Source organism: Lates calcarifer, linkage group LG24 (genome assembly GCF_001640805.2).
Source record: "Lates calcarifer isolate ASB-BC8 linkage group LG24, TLL_Latcal_v3, whole genome shotgun sequence".
NCBI classification, from domain to species: Eukaryota; Metazoa; Chordata; class Actinopteri; family Centropomidae; genus Lates; species Lates calcarifer.
This window is the reverse complement of record NC_066856.1, coordinates 15,208,016-15,235,401: the sequence shown is the minus strand read 5'-3', so window position 1 is coordinate 15,235,401 and position 27,386 is coordinate 15,208,016. Positions and strand designations below refer to the sequence as shown.

Sequence of the window (27,386 nt, the reverse complement as noted above, 5' to 3'; positions counted from 1 at the left end):
CAAGTCAAAACAGGCAAATGCTCACAAGCCTCAAAGGTCTCAGGTTTACTCCACATCATTTGGGTCTACATAATTTGATTAATTGAAAATTTGCTTGTCGCTCGTCCCATGTCAGCTGGGATTGGCCCTTCCAGCCCCTCAGTCTGTGTCAAAATCTAGCTTGAAAATATTTATTGTTTTAGTTTACATTCAGTATGATATGTTTAGCATATATTGTGCTGATTTGTTTTAAAGTGTGTGATCAAACTGCTTTAGTTTGTCTGTCAAGCAAATAACACAAAGAATAACACAAGCAATGTAGTAGTATTCCATCATAGGAGAGCTGTAAGACTACAACCAGCAATTACTTTCATTAACAATACATAAGACAGTTAGGTTCTTTAATAATAAGTTGGTTGTTACATGTATAAAATGTTAGAAATTTGTGAAAAATACTCAAGTAAACATATTCAGATTGCTTGTTTTGTCTGTCAGAAACCCCTAAATGTTGGTTACTATCATAGAAAACTGGGAAATTAGCTAATAGAAGCTGAGACAAGTTAAATTTGTGATATTTTTGCTATAAAAAGTAGTTACCAGAATTGTTGCCAAATCATCTTCCGTCAATAAACTAATCAACCATTTAATCTCTAGATCTTGGTTGGGTTCTGGGTGCCTGAGTCAGTAGGGGCCACTATGAGCATGCAGGAGCCTGAATGACTGGTGCCCAAGATCTAATCTTTTCACTACCAACACTCCACTGCATGTGTGTGGACTAATAACACATTGTGAGCAATTGTGAAACTTTTGAGGAAAAACACACTCAGTTTTGTGGAAAGAATTGTTTCCCTGTTACTGTCTGCATGTTTCATTCATTCACACTCAATTTAACTGCAGCTATTGAAGGTCATATTTTACACAGAAACCTTGTTTTTTTCGCAAAGTGTCATAGCTTTCCATAGTTTGGGCCTTGTGCTATAACAGTCCCTCTTTCTGTTTTACTCTCACTTTCATTCTCACTTTCTTTCACTCTCATTCTCTCGTCCCCCACACCCTTACATCTATCAGCGATGCCTCATTGGAGCTCTGTGTGATGCCGAAGGACGAGGACATTTTGCAGCTGGTAAGCATTCATTCATCAGTAAATATTTTACTGAGTATACTTTTTTATTTAAAGCAAGTCATCCATAAACTTCCACAGAGATTATTTGCAGTTTTAAAGCCAGAGCAGAGTGTCTTTTATTCAGATTAAGTTTTATTTGACTGCTATTTATCAGGGATTATCTCTGTGTGATTAAAGTATCCTTTCCAGCCTGGCCAGGCATATCTTGGCTGTACCTCATTTGTTTAACCTGTATGTAAAAATGATCATTTGTGGGATTTGTCAACAAATCCCATGAAAAGTCAAAAACTGATTTGACAAATGTGTGAATGTCCAAAGCCTGATCTCTGTCGTTGTCAAAAACTATTAAAAACACATCAGTCAGTCACACTGTTGCTCTGTTGTGACATGTTTCTAAATTGCAACGAATGTGGGCGTTGTAGTTTATTTTGAGCAGAACCCCCCCCCACACACACACACACACCGCCCTGCTGCTGTAAATACTCACTAAAGCACCAAATGCATATTGATCCACATCTGAAAACAATCCCCAGTAAATGCACTGTTTACTCCTGTTTGAGTAATGCTGCTAACAACTACAGTGACCAGCTGCTTTAGGAAGTTATGTAACTTTAAAAAAATTAAAGCATTGTTTTTGGAAACAGCTTTTAAAGATTTATGTCCTCAGTAGAAATCAGTTGGCTTGGAAAATCAGATAACATTGAGAGACAGACTAATACACTGTTAGTTTTGGTCTTTTCATCGGCTTTGCAACATCCCAGTGATAACGAGAATCAAGGATGCCGTGTACAGCCACTGCACTCAGCTGTTGTTCACCAAACATGTAACTTCCCTTAAAACAGCAAATTGTTAATGTACATGTTAAACAAGCCAGATACAGCATGCTAATTTGTCAACTTTCCTGGTGTTGGTTGGTGTGATTTTGAACATGGCAAGGCTAGCTGTTTCCCCATGTTTCCAGGCTTTATGCTAAGCTAAGCTAAACACATCCTGACTCCAGCTCTGTACTTAATGCACAGATATGAGATTGATTCATCTTGATGTGAAACTATTCCTCAGATAAATTTCTATTAAGGTGATGCCTACGGTTTGACTCCCAAACAGAGATGGGGAGAAAGCCCTGACAAGCAATCCTTACCTTTGCAGATTAGCTTTTAATGGACACAAGCCTGAGTGATTCATAAATATTTCATTGGACTTTCCAGGCAGGATTTGGGAAAGTCTTGTTACTGTAATAATCACACCTGTGAGGAAACAGGATTAGTTTTTCTAAGCACTCACTCATGCTGCCAGTCTATTTCTGATCTCGATCCTGAAGACAGGTATTGATCGTCTAATGTCAGGTTGATGTGGATGTGGGTGGGCTGTTTCTAAAACTGTGAAGCTCAGTGCACAGTGAGAAAAAAAGCTAATAACAGAGGCACAGACCCAGACTTCATACCACCTCCTCTTCCCATCACGCCGATGAGCTCACTGATGCAAACAGCCAGCCCACGCCATCAGTCAGGGTCCAGAGCCCAACAGACGATAAAACAGCGTAGGGCCACGTCAAACCAGTTGGCACATGTTATTCACCTCAGTTTGGGAAATTCTCTATTGGAGCAAAGAACTGAGTCAGATCCCACTGTGTTGCTAAATTCCACACATATCTTGTTAGCTTGACTGCAGCTTACCAGATGCCACAGAAACTTGCTTTTGGCGTTTTGGAATGACTGAGTGCTCACAAGGCTGAGGGATTCAAAAGAGGCAATTAGCCGTTTCTCCACATTGAGGAACACGAGTTAAAGATGTGCCAGCTGAGATTATTTTGTATTTCTGCTCTTTACAATCTGACTGCCCTGAGACACATTTATGGTTGGATAATGTGCCACAAGATTGTGTATCAAAGTAAAATTAAGGCAAGTAGAAAACAAGATGTAATTTAAATGCTGATTTGGTCTGAATACACATTTAATTGCCATCAGTAAAAATGCCTGTTTTGTGTCACTTTTTTATCTACTTGATACAACAGAAGATTAACGTACACTTGTGGACTTTTTCAGCCAAAAAATCTATTTTGTGAATACATAAAGTGTTTATGAAATTGGTTGTAAGTATCGCTGTGGATGAGATGAATAGAGGAATACAACTGCATATACATAAACATGAGTGTTAGTATATGTGTGTGCTTTTAAATGTGTTTCTGTTTTTGTGTTTTGGGAGACATTGAGCCCACTGACAACCAGAGGGAGTGCAGCTGCAGTCAGCTGACTCCTCTCAGTACACTGTTTACAGGAGTGAATGAGGGAGGAAGCTAGTGCAGATCAGGCAAGCGTGCGCTTATGCTCACCCAAAAGCGAACATATGATAGAGCAGCGTTGGAGCAGATGAGCGAGAGGCTGACAGAGAGGAGGAGAGAGGCTAGTGCAACTGAAATGCTTCAGAAGCCAGAGAGAGGGGGAGGGGCGGTACCACAGTGAGCAGGTGAGAGTGACAGAGCAAAGGAAAGAAATGCTGAGTATGTTGGGAGAGAGAAAACCAGCAGAATAACATTTACCACTGTACTCTGACAGCAGCTGTGGGTAGACAGGGAAGTGGGGTAAGGAGAGGAGACAATGGGGATGATCTGGAACTCAGAGGACATTCAGGTCTGAGAAGGACCAACTCTGCTGAAGTTAACCTCTATTCTTCTTTCTTATTCTTCCACTCTCTGACTGTGATATCTCTGCTCAGCGGTATTTTTAGCCTGTGCTGAAGTCAGAGAAGTTGCCGGTCTCACCTCCATCGCCCGTGTTGTACCTCTCATTTCTTTGTGCTCACCTGTTTACTTCTTTTTATTCCCCTTTTTTCTCCTCTCTGCTTGCCCTTCTCTAACCTGTGGACTCCAGTTTTCCAGGGATATCACTGCTCTGGTAAGAAGGGACACTGTACTAACTAATCACTTTCATTTGACTTCTCTTTCTGGATCATTCACAGCTTTTTTGACATGTAGCACCACGTTTAGAGCTTGTATTTACACATGTAGAAGGTGGCAAACACCTAAAATCCCATGTGTATTTCCCCTCCTTTTCAGAGTGTCTGTTGTGGAGTAGTATATGCAGATTATTTTTTTAGTCTCTTCCTGAATAGCAGGTTGAGGGAAATATGTGTTTATGGAAAAATAAATCATCTGTGAGCAGACCTCAAACATTTTGCCCTGTACTTTCCTAATTCAGGAAATTGGTTTCTATTTTTCTGTATGGCTTATGCAAATCCAGAGGGGGAGGCACCCAGCTGTAGACTTACTGCTGCTGTTGCTGTTAGCGCAATCGTAACCTGACACCTCAGGTAGAGTGTCATTGATTAAAGTCCAGCACCACAACTCTCTCCCTTTCATTTTCTCAAGAGCTTTTGTGCTGAAATGGTGAGGAAATATAACACGTTAAGTATGCAGGCAGGAGTTTTTCTGGAGGATACTTCACCGGAGAGAGAACAGGATTATCGCTAGAAAAGTTTTAAGCGCTTTTCTCCACGTTTTAATCAAGGAAAGTGCTGTGGTTTCTACATTGACGGTAGAATTTTGGAGCCATGCTGACAGAAGTAACGTTAGCTGCCAACCGCAGGCAGAGGCAGAGGCGTCCCCCGTTCACTCTCTCCTCATGCCTCAGGGCGCACTCTCCCGTACCAAAGGTGGGTAAGCCCCTGCCAGTTTAATCCCAACTCCTGGCTCCAAGGGGTTGTTCTGGTTTACTTTCTAGCCTTCTTTCTCTTCTTATTTGCCTCTCTGGCTGTCCCTTTCCCCCCTTATCCACATCTGTTGCTTTTCATGGTAGTTAATTTGTACTCTGGAATACTGTAACATTTGTTTACCTTCTCCTAGGAAAAGATTGAGAAACTGTTAAGAAAGATAGATCTGTTTGGTTTGGAGAAATAGCACTGGAGCGCTGTGTCTCTTGAGCATGCTGTTGTTTTATTAATATAGAAAAGCAGAATCCAGTTGTCTGTCTGTCATTTCCAGTTCTCTGAGGGAATGCAGTGACAGTGTTTGTCTTGCTGATAATCTCATCATTTTACACAAAGACTCAAGTCAATAAATGACACTCTGGGATTACCATTCTTTCTCTACTCTCAAAATGTGAGCAGCCACATTGCAGTGGTGAAGTTGAGGCATTTTAAAAACAAAACATTGATACTGTAGCTGTAATGGCAGAGGGAGATGAAGTCATAGGTGAAATATGGCAGTAAACTCCTCTTTTAGTGATAGAAAAGGTTGTGTAAAGTTTAGCTGTGGTTTTTTGAGCAGGAAAATGAAGACATCAAGTGACAGTGTAAGACCTAAATAGAACAGTCTTCGTATTCTCAGCTATTTTTGGATTTGCTTTTGCTGCAATTGTTTTTATTGCAGAAGTCTGACAGCGCTACAGCACTCCCTGTTCTGTCCATGTCTTTTACAAAGGTCTAATGTATCCTGTCCCTGGTTGGGTGGAATGTTCTCCCGGGGTCTAATGTGATCTATTTTAGCGCTCAAACCTCTCAGCAACCAAAGTGACATAATGTCCTATAATCTCTTGCAGGCGTATTCCCAGGATGCATACCTCAAAGGAAATGAGGCGTACAGCGGAAATGCCCAGAACATCCCCGAGCCCCCTCCCATATGCTACCCTCGGATAGAAGTTAAGGCTGCGGGCATGGCCCAGTCGTCAGAGCCTGCTGCAGTCAGTGAGACGTCCCGAGGGCCAGCTCAGGGACCAGGAAGACGAGGTGGGGCTGCTGAGAAGAGCTATCGGGTAGAAATCCCTGTTCCGCCTTCCCCCCCACCCCAGCAGACGTCAAAGTCTCAGACTGTGGTGTGTGTCTGTAATGAGAACATGAGGACAGTAGCCATGCCTCCTGATCCAGTTGATAGGGGGTCCCGGGTGGCTCGGGCTGGACCCAGTCACAGGACAGAGGAAAACCGGTACAGTTCTCCAGCAGATTCTGGCTCAGCCAGACCAAGACCCCTTATTCCCTCAGTACCTGGTGGTGCACAATTGCAGTACCCGTCTTCTCGTCCCATAGAAACCCCAGTCTTCTCCCCTTCCTCAAGTTCTCGACCTGGTGCGATCTATCCTGACCCCTTATCCCCATCTGTACGAGCACCTTTCACTGCTGCCTCACCGGACACGTTCTCGACTGCCGTCTCACCCAACACCAACCACTACTCACCCTCTCCCACTGCACCTTCCACCTCCCCACACCAGAACATTGACTGGAAAAACTACACCACCTATAAGGACTACATTGACTCCAAGAGGCTGCACACGTATGGCTGCCGCACCATCCAGGAGCGCTTGGACAGCTTGCGTGCAGCTGCCAATTCTAGTTCCGCCTACACCCAACAACGTACACCACCAGAGAGAGGGGCACTGAGCTCCCAGGTCAGACAGAGGAGCACATCCAATGACCGGGGGATGGATGCAAGTAGCCAGGGTACCACAATGAAAACTCCATTACGAAGCGCCTCCCAGGAGAGGCTTGGAGGTGGAACCGAGAGGACAATACCAACCAGGAACTGGCCTCGGAGTGCTTCCCAGGATGCTCTGCCCTTCTCCACCCCCACAGGAATTACCAAACCACGGGCACGGTCTTGTGACTACCTGGGCCAGCAGCCTGCAGAGTCAGGTGGGGTTGACAGGGCGGAGTTTGAGGACAGGCTGCTGCTGTGTCGGCGAGAGGAGGCCAGAGCCAGCAGGCAGAGAGTTTTACCTCATCTAAACAGAAGTCTCACTGGACAGGAGGAAGAAGGGCGAGGGAGCGGATTATCTAACTCACCTTTAGCTGCTCCTGTGTTTACTAAAGGTACGACAGATTCTGTACTACCATCAAGGACGGACGGTCTTATAATGAGACCCTCACGCCTGCCCTGTCAAAAACGCCATCTCAGACCCGTCACCTGCCTTATCCTCCAATAAAACCACAGACCCTCTTAAAGACCAAAGAGCTGCCATCATTGGCAACCATCTGGGCTACCCCTCCCCTCTGCACCTGCAGCTCAGGGGCAGGGCTGACAGTCTGAAAATGGAGAGCAGGACAGGAGGCCGGGTTGGCAGCCAGATCTTCCTCTTGCTCTGGCCCATCCTCTAAACTGCCCCTGCAGAGACAACTGCAAAGCGGAGTTGCCCTTGCTTCCTCTGGTACCTCCACCACCAATGGAGCTGTGACCCAAAAGCCAAAGGTCAGAGAAACCTCCGGCTCCACCAGAACACCTGTGCGGACCAATGGCGGTCTCGCAGAGGGTGTGGAAGGACCTGATGCAACAGTAGTGGTCCTGAGGAGGGACAAAAACTCTGGACCCCCTCACATTCGCCCTCCATCCTATGTACTAGCTGTTAATGACAACCAGGGAGGCGTGACTCATAAGTCACCACCATTGGTGAAGGCAGGCTCTGCAGATGGAGCGATGTGCTGGATGTCTAATGACAGCGGCAGGGAGATGCATCTGAGGAGGCTGGGAGACTCGCGGCAAAAGTCTGGCTCCAATAACCTGGACGACTCCCTGGATTCAATCCCTTTTATAGGTAAGACTGCGCTAATCTCTAAAACCACCTTCTTCTGAACCTCTCTAGAACCATGTTTCTATAGCAACAGCAGTGACAAGGGAGTCGTGCAAAATGTCACAGCACGTTTCAAGTGTGTCAGCGAGAAAGTGTGTTTATGCTTGAAAGCATGACTGACTCCTGAGCCATCATGTAAAGTTGTATCAAACTCACACCATAATTTAATTTGACTCTAGCCAATAGCTTATTTGATAGGGTTTAGGAGTTCAAACCAAAATTTGTTTGTAGCTTCAAGTATTGAGAAGTGGACATCAAACTGTCAGCCAAATTCTTTATCTTGTTTGCATGATCTAATAGTTCCTGGTCTAAATCAGGAAATGCTACCACTTTAAGGCTATATTTAATCGAGGGAAATTCCTTGTACAGCTGCTTTTGCTAAGACAACCATCTTGATGCATTAAACATGAATATTCTTCCAACTTAATCCATTTAGAAACGTGTTATATATGGAAACTCAGTATCACAAACATTAGTGTTGAAAAATTAAAATGACACCCAGTCTTAAATATATATTATAGATGTACTGTACATGACAAGCGGAGATTGTTTTAATAGGCCAAATAATGTTTCCAACAGGTAGTTCTGTCATGGGTTTTATATGCCCTTAGTATTCACATGAGAAAAGAATTCACCTGCAATTGTAAAGGAAATGTTTTTATAGCATGTTAAAAGACATACAGGATGTCATTTTCTGTATTAAATTGCCATGTTGGGACTGGACTGTGCAGTGTATATTAGCCACATTGAACTCCTGTGCCAAAATACACACATTTAAAGGGAGGCTAGCTGGGATTTCTGTCCCATTTGTACCCTTAAATTATCTCACTGTGCTGTAGACACACAGTAAACACTCCTCTCTTCATAGGAAGCAAATTTACCAAAAAACCCCAGAGCTTCCTTGTGCTTCAGGAGCTGCTACATTCAATTACAAAAATGCATTAAAAATCATGTGTAAGCCTGTTCATTGTTGCCCTACTTATCACAACACAAGGAAATCTTTTGTGTCCAGATGTAGTCATTAATATACTGTGGATCATCAGAGGTTAACAAATAAGGGAAATTCCCCTTAAGTTTTATTGAAAGTGCATGTTAGAACAGTGAAGCTGTGTAAAAACACAACAACAATCTGTGTTATTTAAGGCACACTGTACATTACTTAAAGTCACAGCAGAACATATAGGTAATTAGGAAATTAGTTCCTTTAGTATCAGGTGTATGATTATGTGTCAGCGTGACACTGTGCTGCAGGCCAAGCATGACGTATTCAAACCACACTTATATGAGCAGGGCAGCACAGTCAGTCAGTCACTAGGTACACACACACACACACACACAGCTTTCCAACTCCATACAACCCACACCCACTCCCTGAAATGTCTCATATTTCCCCCAGTGTTGTACAGCAAGAGAAAACTAAGAACATCATCCTAATGGACTGTGACATAACAGAGAAATAAGAGCATTCCTGCAGCAATCTGCTTCAATTAGATTTCATAGTACAGTTCCAAACAATGAGTGGAACAACTGCTGTATGTAAGTGTCTGCCAAACATTTTGTACCAGGAACAGAGCAGAGCTCGTGCTGCTAAAAGTACATGCAACATGTCACGTCCCCTCCTGTTTATGATGAGGAGAAATCCTTGGGTTGAGTCTTTGTGAATACGTAGCTAGGCAAATGCGTCAGACTGGAGCTGAGCGCTGTATTTGCTGGCGGTGGTGTTTGAAATTAAGTTCTTTATTGTTGTTTGAAGTGGCTTTTTCACATCTGTGCCAACTTATTGGCAGACAGAACCGAACAAGCTTGAACGCAACCCCGCATCCTCAGTTTGCATCTTCATTGGTGACTCATAATCAGCCAGTGAGAGGCTCCCTTATGTTTCTCACTGTCCCAGGGCCTACAGTGGTTAATCATCTTCTAGCACCATTACCTTCTGTACATACAAACACATCTCAGCTCTCACTTTGTAGTTTGATGCATTGAGATCTTGATTAGATTTTATCATTGCACTTCCCAGCATTCTTTATTTAACACCAGTGATGTGCTGTGCCTTTTCCGAAATATGACCGGAAAAAATCTAAACTGTTTTTTCCTTTTTCATATTCATCATGTGAATATTGATCAGTTTTATATTTTTGGGAACCTTGGAGGAATAATTTGACATTTTGGGAAATGCACTAGAGCTAGAAGATGGTTTTCTCAGCTTAGTATAAAAGCTTGAAAGAGGGGGGAAACTGCTAGCATGGCTCTCTCCAAAGGGTTCAAAAAAATCCACCTACCATACAAAACTGAGGTGTGAAAACAAGAAGTTGTGTTTTTAGTAGAAGTTCTCTATCAGACTTTTAATTGACCACGCAGATCAACAACAAGATGAAATTGTTAAAACTTTGTTACCTTTGGACAGAACAAGGCTAGCTGTTTCCCCCTGTTCTAGTCTTCATTGCTAAGCTTACCATCCCCAGACTGTAGCTTCATATCGATCTATAAAAAATAAATTTAAATAAGCATGTTTCCCAAAATGTGTAACTATTCCACAAAAGATTTATGCTTCTGCATTGTTCTGCATCTCCTGTTAAAAGCTAAATCTGTCTTGATGTCTGAAATTGACATCGTACGTGTCAGACATCACTGGCTGCTGCCGCCTTCCCAGAAACAGAATTAGAGGTATGCAAACAAGTGATTAAATGAAATAGGCATCTGCCTGGCTTGGCAGAAATTAGGTTTGTGGTGTCATGGGAGATGATGTCTTTGAGGTTTGAGGGGAGCGAGATTTCACAGGAGAGATCTGTATACAACTAACAAGCAAGATCAGATGTTTCATATTAAATTGTGCCATTGAAAGTCAAAGTTTTGCATCAGTGCACTGGCATCTAGGGGAATTTAATCATTCAGATCTTTTTTTGGTTGTAGTTCTTTTCTTTTTTGTAATGAAAGCTGCGTGAAGGCACTGCAGGCTTTTCATGAAGTTAAATAATAGTGACAGTTGCATTTCATGAGATTAATTTATTACTTAAAAAGTTACGATTTGAACGTAGTATTGCTTGTGTTGTATTTGGTCACACCTGCCTGCCTGCAAGTATTTGTTAATCGTATGCATCTCTTAATTTGTTTTTAGGGCTTGCCATCCTGCTGATTTTGCATATCAGATGTAATGACACATTGCTGTCTGTGATGATGTAATGTTAGCTGACTACCTTGCATGTGTGTATTTGAAAGGAAAGGTGTGTACTGGCTTATCTGAACAGAAACCCATATCTACTGGTTGACTGCGTCTCTGTCTGCATCACCTTGCTTTCGCCCTATGCGCCCTTATCACTGCATTTTACAGCTGTCTGCTGAAATGTTTATTCAAGCTGAGATAGCAGAGATGAATTAGACATCATTGATGATTTTGCAATATGGTACTTCCTGTTGCCGTTTATGTCTGACTTTATACCAAAGGCTTTTTTGAGTTAGGCAAAGCTGAATCCTGCTTATCCCCTCATTTAATTGTAACTGGCTGTCAGGCTATCTGTCCTCGCACAGTGATAAAGATGGCAGAATCAACATTTGAAATTCTTAGTAATTTTTGAAACAATGGGTCCTTGATTTCAGACAGAAGTAGACAAAAGCAGGCATCTTCTTTTCACCAAGTGACAACTGTTGCTGACTCTATCAGCTAATTAAGCCATCATTAGCTCAGAGAGCTGATTGAAAACACTGTCTCTGGCTGATATTTAATGTCTCCTTTAATAATGAGAATCTTGTAAAGGGGATCTTACACGTGTACATACATGCATACATTCAAGTCGCAGGAGAATTTCTCTGAAACTTAAAAGAAATACCACTGTTTCCCATGATGCAAAATGTTTTTTTTTTTACTGTTAGAAGAATCTCATGATTGGACAATTGCAGTCAAGAGGTTTAGCTAATTGTGTTCTTGCCTTGTAGCTAACTTCCTCCTTCTCTGTCCTTAGATGAACCATCTAGTCCCAGCATTGACCAGGACAGCACCCATATTCCTGCCTCTGCTGTGATATCTGGAGCACCCATCATCACCACCATCCCACCCAGCCCCACTTCTCCATCCCCACTCATTCGACGACAGCTGTCACATGACCAAGGTATTATTTTTTTCCATCTCAAAGCAGCAAATTAGGCCACTGTGACCGCTACTGAATTTGAGAGCGCAGCTTATGGACACTGTCAAATTATTGTTTGACCCTCTCTTAATAGATTCTCTCCGTCTCACAATTATTGAGTCAGATTCTGGTACAAAAACAGAGCGGTCCAAGTCGTATGATGAAGGCCTGGATAACTACAGGGAAGAAAGCAGAGGGTAAGTTGTACCTAAAACTGTGTCATCGCACATAAGAATGAAGGATTGATTTAACCAAACAAAACATTTGAGGTCATTTTCACACATATAGTTCAGTTCATTATGGCGCCGCTCCGGCGACAGCCATGACCGGAGACAGGATGTACTCGGGTTGTCTGTCCATCCATCCATCTATCCCTTTCTTGTGAACGGGATATCTCAATAATGCCTTGAGGGAATTTCTTGAAATCTGGCACAAGTGTTCACTTGTACACACTAGACTTCTAGTTTGAGCTGGACCATGGAAAACATTTTTGCCTTTTAGTTCAATGGTTCAATACTTGTTCATCTTGTATTATTATAATACAAAGAGATTAGGTTGTAGTCGTATGGACTGACAGGTAAGACATTGACTGGACGGCTTTGGAGCCCTTGAACCTGCTTCATCAGCTCCACATGGATCCACTACAGGGGGAAATCAAATTCTGGTAACTGATTGTGAGTCATGCTGCACTTTAGTCAGACTTCTGAGTGTATTTATCTTTTCTCATTCAGCTCAATTGTGAGCTTTATCAGTCAAGACTGCGGCTCAGTCTCATTATATGATCAATGACAAAAAGGTAGAGGTGAGAAAATGTAGGATAGTTACTGTGAGGTCACTGCGTTTGACTCATTTTTACAACACACCTCTGGTTTAACTTACTGACTTAGAAGATTTGGTTCCTCTAAAGTTCACAGCCAGCAGATGGATTTATTGGCAGCTTATCTTTTGAGTTAATGCTGCACCAGAGTTTGCTTTGAAGTGAAATGAGCCCGCTGGCTACCAGTTGTTGGGGAAAAACACTGTCCAAATTACTCTGAAAATGACTTTAAAATGACTGTAGTTGTAATAGAACGAAACATCTATCACGATTCAGCTCTTTCTATATAGTAATGTCTGTTTTTTCTCTTCTGTGTAGGAGGTCCTTAATACCTGGTCTGAAAAGTCTTAGGAAGGTGAGTCCTGTCTGTGTTTTTATCATACATAAGTTTGTACGTCAGCTCAGCTGTGCGCACCTGCTTCATGACTGGTTTATCAGCTCATTAGTTCACACCCAAAAGATAAAACGTCTCCCACTGAGGTTTGAATATATTATGAAAAATAAGGACGGCTATAAAAGCACCATCAGGCATCTTTGGTAAATAATTGATTCAGAGGGTGTAGGAGTATGTTTCTGTGTGTTTGCGTCAACCGTCTGGCCCGGGCATTGGAAGCTTCTGGTTACATCCTAGTTTCTCTCAGTATTTGCATTTCTTTAATAAATCTTTAATCTTTGAGTCTTTAAAGCTCCCTGTTGTTTTCTGATCCATCGCAGGCAGTGGACAGGTCATCAGAGGACTCAGGGTCCAGGAGGGATTCTTCATCAGATGTCTTCTGTGACGCCACCAAGGAGGGTTTGCTGCATTTCAAGCAGCTCAACACAGACAAGGGAAAGGTGTGCACTGTTCCCTACATAGCCTTCATATCATGTAAAACATACTGTACACCTGCATATCCATGTACACACACATACACAGTATAAGCATTACATGACTTATATCTTGGTTTATAAACAGTAAAAGCTCTGACCTTGTTTGACTGTATCTACTTACTTTTGTCTGTTTTTTCTCTACTGTATCTTTGACCTCTTTGAGTTGCCTTTGACCTCATTGTATGAGGTCTTATACTGTCCTCAGGGCAGTGATTATATGTTATGATTCCAAAAGTAGCAGCGTTGTTAACAGTTCCCTCCACTTTGCTTTGTAAAACAATTTCTGCAGCGTGTCGGAGGGGGTATGCGCCCATGGAAACAGATGTACGCCGTGCTGAGAGGCAACTACCTCTGCCTATATAAAGACAAAAAGGAGGGGCAGGCTCACGCCAGCTGCCAAGCAGTAGACGAGCCCCTGCCGATCAGCATCAAGGCCTGTCTGATCGACATCTCCTACAGCGACACCAAGCGCAAGAACGTGCTGCGGCTGACCACGTCGGACTGCGAGTACCTGTTCCAGGCTGAGGACCGGGAGGACATGCTGGCCTGGATCAGAGTCATACAGGAGAACAGCAACCTGGATGAGGAGGTGAGAACCAAACTGTTGAGGCAGTGATCAGTTGTTGTGCAAACATTGGCACCAGACATGGCTCCTCATGCCAGAAGCACTCGTATGAACAGATTTGTTCCTGAGTGGCATGTACGCGTGGTTTGAGAAAACAAGTACGTACGAACAGAATTAAAGAGTGGTCCAGACCTGTTGTATGAGTTACCGTTCTGTGTGTGTGTGTGTGTGTGTGTGTGTGTGTGTGTGTGTGTGTGTGTGTGTGTGTGTTTTTTTTTTTTATCATTTTACCGGAATACTTTGACTTGGCAACTTCTACAGCTCATTAAGTTTCACTACGACAGCTGCCTGAGGGTATTTAAGCAGGTACTGTCCAGAGGAACATCATGACCTGTTTTGCTTTAGAATGAGATATTTTTTAACAGCTTAGTTCATCTCAAACCTTATTTCTTACAGTACTGCTGTGAGGTCACACAGTTTGCAGCTGCACTATTAAATACTTTTAAATTATGTTCCCCTAATACTGCTACTGACATTGCTAATTATGTTGTGTGATCATCTGCTGATTTCCGACTGCTGCTTGACGATAATGCAGTGTGACGTTTCAGCTTCTCAAATGCAAATATTTGCTTCAAATGACATTAAACTAAAAATGGATTTTTGGATTTTCAGACATTTTACAGACCTAATGATTAATCAGTTAATAGAGAAACTAATTGGCAGATTAGTTGATGTTGCAGAAAAGGATTAAAATCTCACTAACACGTACCTCCTCGTGAACAGATGCTGTTCATCATGTTGAAAAGAGCAGCTCATGAGAAGTTTGTGCAGTAAGGAGAGTCTGAAATGAAGCACTTGTGCGAACAAACCTCATGGAAAATAGCCCCCCCCCCCCATTAGAAATTTAAGCCAGTGTTTCCCCTCTTTTGACAACCTAACCACACTATGACATTCCAATGGTCTCACCTGTGTCACCTGATAGCAGCAGGTTATATAAAGATCCGTTATGGCCTGTTAGGGGGTTGAAGGGAACCCTTGCACCTGACGCCTAAACCATCATCTTTTGTGTCTCATGTCCCCTTTCCCTCCTCCCTCCCTCTTTCTTTTTTTAGAACTCAGCCTTCACCAGCCATGACCTCATCAGCAGGAAGATCAAGGAGTACAACACCTTGATGAGGTAAGGGTGAGGGGAGGGGGAACATAGTTGGAAAGAAGAGGGAGGTCCTCACACTTTGGAGAACTTCACACACTCATTTAGCGTTAATGTCCTCGTCTCACCCAGCCCGACAGGCAGCAAGACAGAGCCGTCGCCCAAACCTTCTCGCCAGTCACTGAGCATCAGACAGACGCTGCTGGGAGGCAAAGGAGAGACCAAAGCAACAAGTCCACACTCACCCAAACCCGAGCAGGAGAGGAAGAACATGCACAAAGGTGGGAAAAGAGAAAGAAAAACATTCTGTGTGTGGTTCAGTTTTGTTTCCTTGTAAGTGCCTTTTGGCAAGGAAAAACTTCTCTGAGCCTAAGCTATCAAAGTGTTTTGCATTCTCATTGTACTTTATTTTGCATTCTGCATCCAGATGACACCAGCCCTCCCAAGGATAAAGGGACATGGAGAAAGGGCATCCCAGGGCTGATGAGGAAACCTTTCGAGAAGAAGCCGTCCCCTGGAGTCACGTTTGGAGTGAGGCTGGACGACTGTCCTCCTGCACAGACCAACAAGGTCTGTCCTGATTTAATCTGCAATAAAAAGATGAGATAAATAAATACACTGGTGCAGCATACTACGTGTCCAACAAGCTAAACATTTTCTCCATTTGTGTGCCCTCTAGTTTGTGCCTCTGATCGTGGAGGTGTGTTGTAAGCTGGTGGAGGAGAGGGGGTTGGAGTACACGGGCATCTACAGAGTGCCTGGAAACAATGCTGCCATCTCCAACATGCAGGAGGAGCTCAATAACAAGGGCATGAACGATATCGATATCCAGGACGATGTGAGTGTCACTTAATCGATCCACTGTTGCCTTAATTAAACTCTCCTTGAGCTCTCCTCAATGTGTTTGGGACAAATGTAACTGTATGCACAACTGAAAAGATTTTTAAAGCTGCAGTTGCATGCCAAGGAATAAGCACTGTAACTTGTATTTCTAGATCACCAACATTTCAGGCAGCTAGTAAGAATTCAGTTGTAAGAGCTACAGCAGACAGTGGATATGGCGTAATATTTTTCTGAGCTTAAAACTGTTGTGCATTTAGGATCATACCCTCTTCTCGTCTCTGTTTCACAGAAATGGAGAGACCTCAATGTGATCAGCAGTTTACTCAAGTCCTTCTTCCGTAAACTTCCAGAGCCATTATTCACTAATGGTAAGTTGTTTTTCAAAGATCAGGTGTTCCATCTAGTGGCCAAAAATGATAACTACAACCCAGACAGATAACTGTGTCACCACTTTTCTACCCACAGACAGATACACAGACTTCATAGAGGCCAACAGAATAGAGGACCCAGTAGAGAGACTCAAAGTGCTCAAGAGGCTGGTGAGAAGCTTTAATTATTCATTATTCATTCGTTTCATCTCTTTTTTGTGGTTGCTCTTTTCTTCTTATTTTTTATCCACCTGTTTATATCATGTATTGTCTTTCCTTATAGCTTCATGAGTTGCCAGATCATCATTACGAGACCCTCAAGTTCCTCTCTGCTCATCTCAAAACTGTGGCTGAAAACTCAGAGAAGAATAAGGTACCTTAATGTTTTTTTTCTTTTCAACTGACATTAGTTTTGATTAGAGAATTGTAAATTTATAATAAATTCTGTGGCTTGTGTTTAAGATGGAGCCGAGGAACCTGGCCATCGTGTTCGGCCCCACTCTGGTGCGCACCACTGAGGACAACATGACCCATATGGTCACACACATGCCAGACCAGTACAAGATTGTGGAGACACTCATTCAGAACGTGAGAATTACATCTTGCAGTATTCTCTTCACTCATCCTGATCCTCACATGTGAACAAAAACTTCATTTCTACTGTCTACTGTTTTTTCTTCTAGTATGACTGGTTTTTCACTGAAGATGGAAATGGAGATCCAGTGGTGGGTACAGGCACCAGTGCCATTAAAGTCGTTACTTTCCACTCTGTCCTGTCTTAGGTTTGACTTCAAGCATCTCCAGTTTAATTCCGACTTTCAGGGCAAGACAGTGGCAGACTAAACAAGTTGTTGATAATGTTTGCTGAGATATTTGTAGAATTTTTAGGACTGCATCATTAGATAAATTCATTGACATTTCCAGCTACACCTTTTTCTACAACATCCTGGTGAATGTGGTCTTTAACATGTTACACTTCACTCCCTGCAGACTGTGTCCCAGGAGGAGAGCGCAGTGGAGTCCCAGCCTGTCCCCAACATCGACCACCTCCTCACCAACATCGGCCGTACAGCCACGTCGCAGGGTGAAGTATCAGGTAACGCGCTGCCTTTGGCAGACCGACCAGCTCTGTGGTGGGTTAACCTTTCTCTCTGCCTTTTCACTGCTGCTGAGCTCTGTGGTCGAAGACCGACCTGTGGTGTTTTAACTAGCGACAGATGTTGATGATAACGCTGCTTCTTCCCTAGGCCAAGCTTCCCCTTTGCTTCTTTGGCTGTTGCCACTAGATAGAAATGTCTATGGCAAACCATGAGTCCAAATGCCTGTGTGGGTTTCAGTGGGCAATTTATTTGCGTCACTCAAATGATGCAATAAATTGTCACGTTTTCATTTGCTTTAAGAGATCCTTCCCCTGCCCCTCGGTATTCGTTAGTCCTTTAAACAATGAATAGACTTAGATGTGTAATCATCCCTACACCCCTTGGTATTTTGTTTTGATTAAACTCCTACAACTGGGCTGCCCCCCTCCCCCTTTATCCTGCCTACTGTTGCACTAATACGGCATGTTCTTTCCCACGTCAGAAAATAGATGTTTTTACAGTGAAAGGCGACCTCTGATTCCTCTGTCTCTAGTGAGGCTCTGTCGGGTGTCCTAAAGGCTTTCCCAGCATTCACACATACTGATCTTGACACAGGCCAAGTGGGAGGAGTCTATCACACCATGATGTCACTGATGGACTCTATAATGTCCGTGATGGACAGCTGGAACTGTAGGACGAAGGAGGATTGTTGCCCCCAGTGTAGCTGCCTAGTCTGCAGGAACCCGCAGTTGTTTTAATGCCAAAAAAATGCCAAAGAGAAAAAGAAAAAAAAAGCGTTAAACAAAGAAACCGTGATGAAAAAGGGGAAGTGAAGCGGCTACACGGTACTGTACAGTGTCCGGTGTTGTGGGTTTTCTATCAGAGTATACCTAACACGGGCCGGTGCTACTGTCTGAAAGGCTCTCCGCTGTCTCTCCTCACTGTCCTGCAAGCTTGCCAACAGGAGAGATAGCATGGTATGGTTTCTACGTCACAAGTCAGTGTGCACCTGCATATTGTGCCATCATCTGTATTGTAAGGGGTGTATAGGGGGGCTTGGCTATGTCACACAAAGAAAAACAAATTTTAGTTAGAACTGAAGGATGATTACAGAGCAGGTGAGGACTGATTATAGGTTTTCCTTGCTGACACTCTCTTTCTCATGCAGTGTCCACTTTCTCTCATATAGCTAGCCCCTCTGTGACCCCCCTGTCACTTCACTTTTATTTTTTGGTTTCTTCCATAGCCGTCTCTGTCATCACCGTGTCACTGTTGTCATGGTCACCACCACATATCGCTTCGCTAATTTAGGTTTTATTCAGGCAAAGTTCTTATAATAGCTGCTTGTGTTTAAACCAGTGGTTCCCAACTTGGGGGTGGCAAGATAAATCTGAGTTCATGAGATGATTACCAGGGTAGGAAACAAAGAAAAAAAAAATCTTTCAACACAAACATGTTTATTTTTAGACTCTGCTCTAATCTTTGCTTTTTTACTTGAGAAAGTGAATAGTTTCACCTCTCCATGCCTCTAAGAAATATTCTAATAAAACCATCTGGGAAGGGAAAGTCATTCCCTGTTGCTGTCCAACCATAAACTCAAGGATTAAGTGTTTCTTTATAGTCTGAGAAAATTCACTTATGTCGTAACTAAAATACACCCTTCAAGAAACCAAGTGGGAGATCTGAAAAATGCACAAAGCTGAAAATAGCTTTTTTGTTGCAGGAAAAGTTTCATTTTAGAGAGATGTGGTTTTCACTTGACAATAGGCTGAAAGTAGAAATTTGTTAAAGATAACTTAAATGACTGGTTTAAACCACATTTAACATTTAATAATATTAAGAAATCTGACTTCGTTACAAGGAAAAAGTTCTGTACAAAACATCAAAATCAGACACCAGAAAACAGTTTTTTTATCAGCAGTACCATTAAAACATTTAAAGTAATACCCAGCCTTATCTGTCTGTGATCTCAGGGTTTGCATCTGTACATCCTTGTGTTGCATGGCACATTATCTGCTCCACTGTTCTGCTGCTGTTCAGTGTATTCGTTGTGATCATTGCTAAAGTTGCACTCAGAATCACAAAGGAAAGATCAGAACTACCTATACGTTACTTGGACTGGATGTTGAGGTGTGCATTACAGTTGGGAAAGAACGTCATGCCATGTAGATGTGGACCTGAGTGTAACATAGAGCTCATCTGTCCCTGTGTGCAGCATGGCCTGTTGTCTGCTCATGTTCGTGTCTAACTTGTCGTCAGTCTTGTCTGTTGTGCGTTTTCACTCTCTTCTCATCAACATGGTTCTCTTCTCCTTTTTTCTCCCTGAATCATTTTTACGTGTTGCACTTCATGTCTTTATCTGTGTTGTAAAATCATCTAATATGTCTCTCTCTTCTCTGTTTTACCCACAGATTCACCGACTAGTGACTCAGCTAAATCAAAGGTGAGTGTGTCCAGTGATAAACTTCTCAGGCCACCGCTAGTGTAGGATGAAGGGAGGTAGGTGATGAGCAGGAAAGGTCACCTCCACCACCAGTCAAGATCAGCATCAGATAAACGTAATGTAGCACAAAGTAAAAAACCGTTGTTTCACCCAAATCAGAATTAGAAAACATGTTCTCACTTATCTAACCTAACCCTAACCCTAACCCTGAATTGGTGGATGTCAGATTTCAGTGCATCTCTCTCCTGATTGCTAATTTATGTTTGAACCAGCCAAGAACTGTATAATACAATGGAGGATTATCTGGAACATGGTCTTAAGATTTTGTCTTTAAAAGCTGTGAGAACAACAATACACCTCCATCAGCATATCCAAATCAAACTATCTGCATCACAAGATAAGGGTTAGGGTTAGGGTTAGGGGAAATTTAGGACCAAATTCTCACATCTTATTAGAACTTAAGCATGAAATGATGCAGGAAAACACCTGCTGACACAACATTATAAACAGCTGACAGTCAACAGTATCCACAGTAACAAGGAGAGTGTTTCTAGGAAGCGATGTTGTTGCTGACTTTTAAATGCTGTAAGCTGCAAGTTCTTCTCACCTCCGTTCTAACAGAATAAAAGCTATCTGCACATCTAAATAATAGAACAGAAGAGAACAGAATAGAATAGAATCGAATAGGCTTTATTGACACTGTACAGTTATGCAGAACAAAATTGTGGGTGCTCCACTAAGACAAACCGTGCACTACAGAAGAAATTAGATACAATAAGAAATACAAAATGTACACAAATAATACAAAAATTTACACAAATTTTACACAGTTTACATACATGCATAATAAAATATGTTTTCTGTAATTTGGGTGAAACAACTACAGAAGACCTGGAAGGCAAGTGAGAAAGTTTTCTTTTACTTTCATCTGTGAAAACGGGAAAATATCTTTTGCCTGAACTGAGAGCAAGAGAGAATTACAGATGTTTGTTCCTGTTCGGCCTCAAGAGGCTGAACAGCACCAGTAGTACCCCAGTCTAGATGTCATGTTTTCATCCAGGTGATTTTTAATTTCTCAATTTTACCTGTTTTCAACGATAGAAAAAAAACATATAATAATTATCCTGGAAAAATGTTTTCACATGCCTTTCAGAGCTTCTGCACACAACATCTTAAGTGTGTCAGTAATTAGTCCACTTTATTCTGACCAGACAGAGCCTGTTGTACACCCAGTGAGCCACTGCTTTCCACCAGCGCCATTAAAACTCCCAAATTATTCCTCCTTAGTCATATCAAACTTAAAATAGAGAAAAATAATGAAGAATGTGACATTAGCAAAAGCAGCTGCCTTCCATCACTGCTCTGCTGTTATGTGGCTGCTTCTCTTCAGCTTTATCACCACATCATGCCAGAGCTCAGGCTCTTGCAGGGATGCTTTAGTTGGTCCTGTGCTACTGCTTCTCCTGCTTCTGCTTTAAGGCCAGCATGGAAACAATAATGTGCTCCCTGTTAATGACGCCTGTTAATGTTCCTCTCTCTGTCCACTTCTCTGGTTTGTGGTGCCTCATGGGAGCAGGTGGAGTACAGATTTAAGTTTCCAGGCAGGGTTTTTGTTCTCTTTGACATGCCCGTCATGAGTCCCATCATCAGAAATACTCATTTTGGATTCCTTCTGCTCTCTTTTTTCCCTCCGTCTTTCGCTTTTTTCAGGGTTCCTGGGGCTCAGGGAAGGACCAGTGCAGCAGAGAGCTCCTGGTCTCCTCCATCTTTGCTGCAGCCAGCCGCAAAAGAAAGAAGTCAAAGGAGAAGCCGCAGCCTAGCAGCTCAGATGATGATCTGGACGCTGTGTTCCCCAAGAAGGAAATCCCTGGCCAGAAGCCGAACTACCACCTCCAGGCTGAGGCACAGAGCGAGACTCGTTCCAGCCCCAACGCAAAACCCAACACAAAGCAGCAGGTACGGGCGGAGGAGAGGAAGGAGAACGGGAGAACTGTGGAGCTGACACCTAAAGCCAAGAGAGAGCACAGAAACTCCTTGTTCCTGAAGGAGAAAACTCCACCCAGGCACTCGTCACCTTCCCCCTCCCCAGTTACCTCTGGCTCTCCGAACATCAGCTACCAAACAGCTCCTCAAGCCAAGTCCTCCCTGTCGGATCCCCCGTCCCAGCTGGATGAAAACACCTCAGACCTTGGGACCATGAGCTCTGGAGCGTCAGTGCCGCGGTCAAGACCGAAAAAGTGGACTGCAGGAGTGTCCCCTGATCTGCCTGCAGGGGCGTGTACCGGACTGGGAGGAGCAGGTGCAGGGGCGTCCGCCGGTGCAGAAGTGAGCTCCATCACCTCTGACTACTCCACCACTTCTTCCATCACATTCTTGACCGGAGCGGAGTCCAGTGCACTCAGTCCAGAGCTGCAGGGCGGGGAGGAGGCAGACGACGAGCGCAGCGAGCTCATCAGCGAGGGACGACCCATGGAGACGGACAGTGAAAGCGACTTTCCGGTTTTTGCCCCGGGTGGTGGCAGCAGCCAGTCCACGCCCTGCCCGGAACAGAGTCAGGGAAAGACTGAAGCGAGAGGTGGTGGTGCGGCTGAGGGGAGCACCACGCCAAAACTGGAAGCACGGCGCCTTTTTCCATCACACAGGATGATCGAGTGTGACACCCTCTCCAGAAGGTGGTCCCTGAGACAGAAAACAGACAGTGAATCATCTGTGGAGGGTGTAGCTGGGAGTGGGGAACGCAGTGAAGGCAGGGCGGAGTCCTCCACGCGGTTGTCTCGAGTCCTGGAGGTGATGAAGAAAGGGCGATCCACAAGCAGCCTCAGCTCCTCTTCACGCAGTGAGTCGGAGCGTCCCGAACCAGCCTGGCACCTTAAGATCACAGAGCGGCTCAAGTTCAGGTTACGAACATCTGCAGATGACATGTTCACCCAGAAGAACCGAGCTCCAGACGCTCGTGGTAAGAAGAAGAACATCCGGCGGAGGCACACCATGGGCGGGCAGAGAGACTTTGCAGAGCTGGCGGTCATCAACGACTGGAGGGAGCAGGGCGGGGTGGACCAGGCAGCCGACCTGTCAGCTCTGGACCGCCTCAAGCCCAGATGCTCCTCCGAGGACTTCTCCATCCGGGACTGGATCACCAGAGAGCGGAGCAGAGGCTCCGAATCGAGCGCAGAGGTCGCGCCGAAAGCCGTCCCTGAGGACGATCATGCTGAAGCTCAGGACGCTGCTCCAGAAAGACCTCCACCCTCTGCGTCCCCAGGCACGCAGCCGCTGGCAGGGGAGCACGTTAACGGGAGCGGGCTGCAGGGCAAAAACAAAGCCTCCCTCGGGGCGGATGCTCACCCACACAAACTCTCTGGAGCACAAGTTGTCCGCTCACGGTTCTACCAGTATCTGTGAAACGGCAAGAGTGGTCTTGTCTTGTGAGTCTGTGAGGAGAAAAACAAAAACAGAATGAATGCGTAAATGTATGAATGTGAGTATTTTAGCTAAGGTTACTGCACAATATTTTTTCTACAAAGTATACTTTATGTATCTACTGTACATACTGTGTATAGGCTTACATGATTGTTACTGGAATAATGCTGAAGAGATGTTTATGTGTGTAATTCCACTGACTTGTTGGCCATACTGGAACAGACGCAGAAAAAAAAAAACACGAACTTCCTCCTGCAAGATTGAACCCTACTAATGCAAGAATGTGACTTTGCTGTTGATGTTAATAGGATAGAAATGGACTCTGAGGATTATTACGCAGCACTAATGAAAGTAAAGCAGTCAACTTGACTTTTACTGAAGAATGCAGGAGGAAACCTTTTTATTAAGGAATCATGGTTCAGTTCTTCCTATAATAAGCGGTATGAAGAATGTATTACTCGCTCCTTTTTTGGACTAACACTAGTTGCTTGTGACAATATTGTCATTTTCAAAACAATACGTATGTTTTTTTGCCTGTACTTGAAGTATGTGGATATAATCGAGGGCTGCTTTCTGAGCTGGGTGCTGTGGGGAAGTTAGGTTTTTTCACAGTACAGTCACAACAGCCAGATATTAGCTTGAGGGACTGGAGGGTTATTATAGTTTTATCAAATAAAGACTGAAAAACAGTAATGAAATGCTGTTACTATAGTATGTAATGCTTGGTACAGTAGTTTTTATTTCCAAACTTTGTCAAGTTATAGTCCAAAAAGTTTTTACATGTGTTTTTATCTCAAAAAGAAAAAGTGCCTCAGTTTTTTCTTCTTTTTTTAAAACTGTTTTTTCCAACAGTTGTCAAGACAAGAATTTAAAAAACATTTTTAGAAGAGAATAATTTCACAGGCATTCCACAGATTTTTTCCTGTTTAGTTAAACTCAATTCAAATTTATGTCAGTGTTTGTTTCATTTTGCTTCATTTTTTTCCCCTCTGTCTTTTTAAAGTGCAGTAAAATGCATGGGCGCTTCAAACCTGGGAGAAAAACATACACTATTTGAAACTGCATGAGACAATGTTTTCCTGAACATGTCGCCTGTGTACAGCAGAACATTGGTGCAATGCCCTCCTTCGACGAACACTGGAAATAAATAATCTTTATTAGATTCTTTTGTCTGTTTGCTGTTTTTATTTTATACGCTAGCAAAATTCTAGCTAAATATATATACAAGTAACTTTTTCATGCTGCGTTAATCAGTTACATCTGAGACCTGTGCTACGACGCAACCAGGAAATAAATTGAGGATACATGGAAGCTTAACAAATAATTAAAAAGTAATGTGTTTATCTGAGCTGACGGCTGAGCTTTATGTCACTGAGACAGGTTGTTACCAGCTTGAAAATATTTTTTTGGCCTGCATGTTTCGTGTTGTTGTCTGTAGGTGACATTGACATGGATATGCATTTTTACATTACCTGGTGATGTTCACATTTTTTCGGTGAGTCGGGTGGGCTACTGCTACTGCAATTTTGAGTTCATCCTCTTCAGTGTCATGTCTGGTGTAAAAAAAAAAGGAGGGATTAGTATCAGTGGATCATTAATTCTTAGTAACAAACATTCATTCATTCTGATTTATGTCATCCTACCTCTTACTGCATAAAATCAGCTGTCTACAACTAAGTGTACAATGTTCAAATGCAAAAATGTTCCAATATCTCACCAAAAATTAAAGATTAGAGAAAAAGTCCAAAATCTGAAAACAGATTTGTGACTTCAGCAGCTACATCAGTAACATGCTGCTTACACACATTAACTTTTACTCATCAGCCACTGTGCTCACTGTTTTTCCAAAGTTATATAACTGCCATAACTTTGTAGTTGGAAAGTTACGTTTTATGTCATTAATGTTGACTATGTTGTGCTACATTTGACCAAATTTACAACCCTTCTTTTAATGAATTACCTTTGTAAAGACTCCAATCAAGACTACATAAAGTGTACATGAATTAAATTCAATTAATTAAATGAAATACTGAGCTCTGATAAGGGAAAGCAGCTGAGTAACACAAAGACACAAAACAGTGGTAGTCCCCCACACACCCTGACAACTCGTTAAGTGCATGTAAAGCCCCTGCAACTGATGAGGTCTCCAAGTGCAAGTGTTTATGTTTTGACCCTAGATTTCTGAAAGTCACACCAAAATATCAAGCAGCTACTTCTCTCTTCTCTCTCTGCAACACTGCAACACTGCAAGTATAACCCCACCCCTTTGCTCTCTCGTTTTGTTTACGCCTGTTACCTACACTGCCGGGAGATTATCCACGGTTTTCCTTTCATTTCCCTTTCCCGTAGGTATTTCTGCCTCTGGAGCTGCAGAGTCTGATCCGTGATGACAAGCCTCCAGCTGCTCCTACATCCCCACTCAACCCCCGCTGCTGTAATTAGAAATTACTAGTACTGCTTCTAGTTTTATTGCTACTTTTGCAGTACTTTAATTATCACTACTATCATTACTACTACTGTATTATTGTTATCACTTTACTTTTTTTTTAACATGGAATTCTTCTGTCGCTATTCTCTACCCCACCGCCCACCCCACTGTCGCCTGGTGCTTGCTCATGGTGGGAATTGTTAGGTCTCTCTGTGTAAACACCATATTTTAAAGAGTATGGTCTAGACCTGACGTCAGGTGTAACTTCCCAATTAACCCGTACTACGATAGGTGGATAGGTTTTACCCGGAGTCTGTTGCCATGGTAATTTACGCTGCATCTCTAAACTGCGGGCAGTTTATGTTCGTGGTTAACTCGGTGTTACCGGTGTTACTTCTACCTAAGCTCCGCCCCACAGGTGGAACAACCAATCGATATTGGCTCAATGACTGAGAGAGGCTGACTCTGCAGGACGGGGGTTATTTAAAGACAATACAATGCAATGCAAATAATTGTAAACTACATACCAAAACATGCAGTATTAATGATGGGAAATATGAATGTTTCTATTTCATCTGAGCCTGAAATACCGTTAAGAGTTAACAGTTCATACTGAACATGACAGCATTACATTACATTACATATGTACAGCCTGAGTGTTCCAGGCAGAACATCATTAACAGGGAGAAACATTTTCAGACATGTGACCCACGCGTTGACTGTAATCCAAGTATTCGAAAATTTATCACATATGTTCCGTGTCCTTACGTCTCATATTACAGATTAAGAACCTGTGAACATGTGACAAGTCTCCCTGGCTTTGTTAGCAGCTGTAGTTTTACATTGCGTCGCTAGAGTCTCTTTAAATTACTCACAAACCAACAGAATTAACGTGCGCTCTTCATCTGATACGGCGCACGCCAGTTTTATGCACGCGCACTAACTCCGATTAAGTTAACGCCGACTCAACTTTCCGACATCTTAACCACCGTCGTACCGTTTAACACAGATCGAGTTTGTCAACCCTGACTTTCCTTGATAACCCCGAGTTAAATCTGGAGGTTAAACTCCCTTCTTAGTACAGGCCTCTGCTCTGTATGAAAAGTACCTTACTTTTGTTGTGATTCGGCGCTATATAAATAAAGTTGAATTGAATTGTTACAGTGTCACAGGTGCAATGGATTAATTTAATTTAACCACATTTGGCTCCTAATGCTATTACTTGCATTGGATTATTTTTTAAAATTACAGTACTGGTACCTCCTGAGAAGTTAAGAAACAACCATTTGTTGTTAATATTTACCTTGTCGATCGTGTAGCTTCTCTGTGTTGTCCTCTGGCCCTGGATTCCCGGCTCAGTCACGGAACTCCAGCAAAGTCTCTGCACCACCTGTGTCTCTGTTAATCGTCTCTTCTTCGGTCAGTTTCAGGCATTCTCCTCCTTACTAACTACAACTTTTGGTTCTCGATAAAAACGATGCTAACCACTGGCGTTTAGAGAACACGTGAGTGTTTACCAAACATAGAAAATGGAGAGTCGCTTCCCAATGACGCCAGACGCCAGCAAACGTTTGACGTAGGTTCTGTCCAATCATAAACAAGAAGATAGAGCCGTCAGATATGAACATGTGA

At 43.0% G+C, this 27,386-nt stretch overlaps 1 protein-coding gene and 1 long non-coding RNA gene across 2 annotated transcripts in view; one reads left to right on the top strand and one right to left on the bottom strand.

The window, feature by feature from the left end:
- Positions 1-24,488, top strand: part of LOC108899989 (rho GTPase-activating protein 21) — a 45,177-nt gene extending 20,689 nt beyond the window's left edge. The window contains 22 exon segments of the mRNA XM_018700747.2: positions 1,048-1,102; positions 3,970-3,993; positions 5,635-6,960; positions 6,962-7,132; positions 7,134-7,617; positions 11,610-11,756; positions 11,869-11,971; positions 12,910-12,946; positions 13,306-13,425; positions 13,751-14,050; positions 15,139-15,203; positions 15,309-15,457; positions 15,604-15,746; positions 15,856-16,014; positions 16,309-16,387; positions 16,485-16,558; positions 16,671-16,760; positions 16,850-16,975; positions 17,071-17,112; positions 17,378-17,483; positions 19,878-19,909; positions 21,620-24,488. Coding sequence (XP_018556263.1) covers positions 1,048-1,102; positions 3,970-3,993; positions 5,635-6,960; positions 6,962-7,132; positions 7,134-7,617; positions 11,610-11,756; positions 11,869-11,971; positions 12,910-12,946; positions 13,306-13,425; positions 13,751-14,050; positions 15,139-15,203; positions 15,309-15,457; positions 15,604-15,746; positions 15,856-16,014; positions 16,309-16,387; positions 16,485-16,558; positions 16,671-16,760; positions 16,850-16,975; positions 17,071-17,112; positions 17,378-17,483; positions 19,878-19,909; positions 21,620-23,308 — 5,521 coding nt within the window. The 3' untranslated portion in view covers positions 23,309-24,488.
- On the bottom strand, positions 23,188-27,281 carry LOC108899993 (uncharacterized). The gene is made up of 3 exons (XR_001963644.2): positions 27,058-27,281; positions 24,799-24,879; positions 23,188-23,337 (listed from the first exon to the last, which is right to left on the bottom strand). It is a non-coding gene; the product is annotated as an uncharacterized LOC108899993 (long non-coding RNA).
- Between the last annotated feature and the right edge of the window lie 105 nt (positions 27,282-27,386).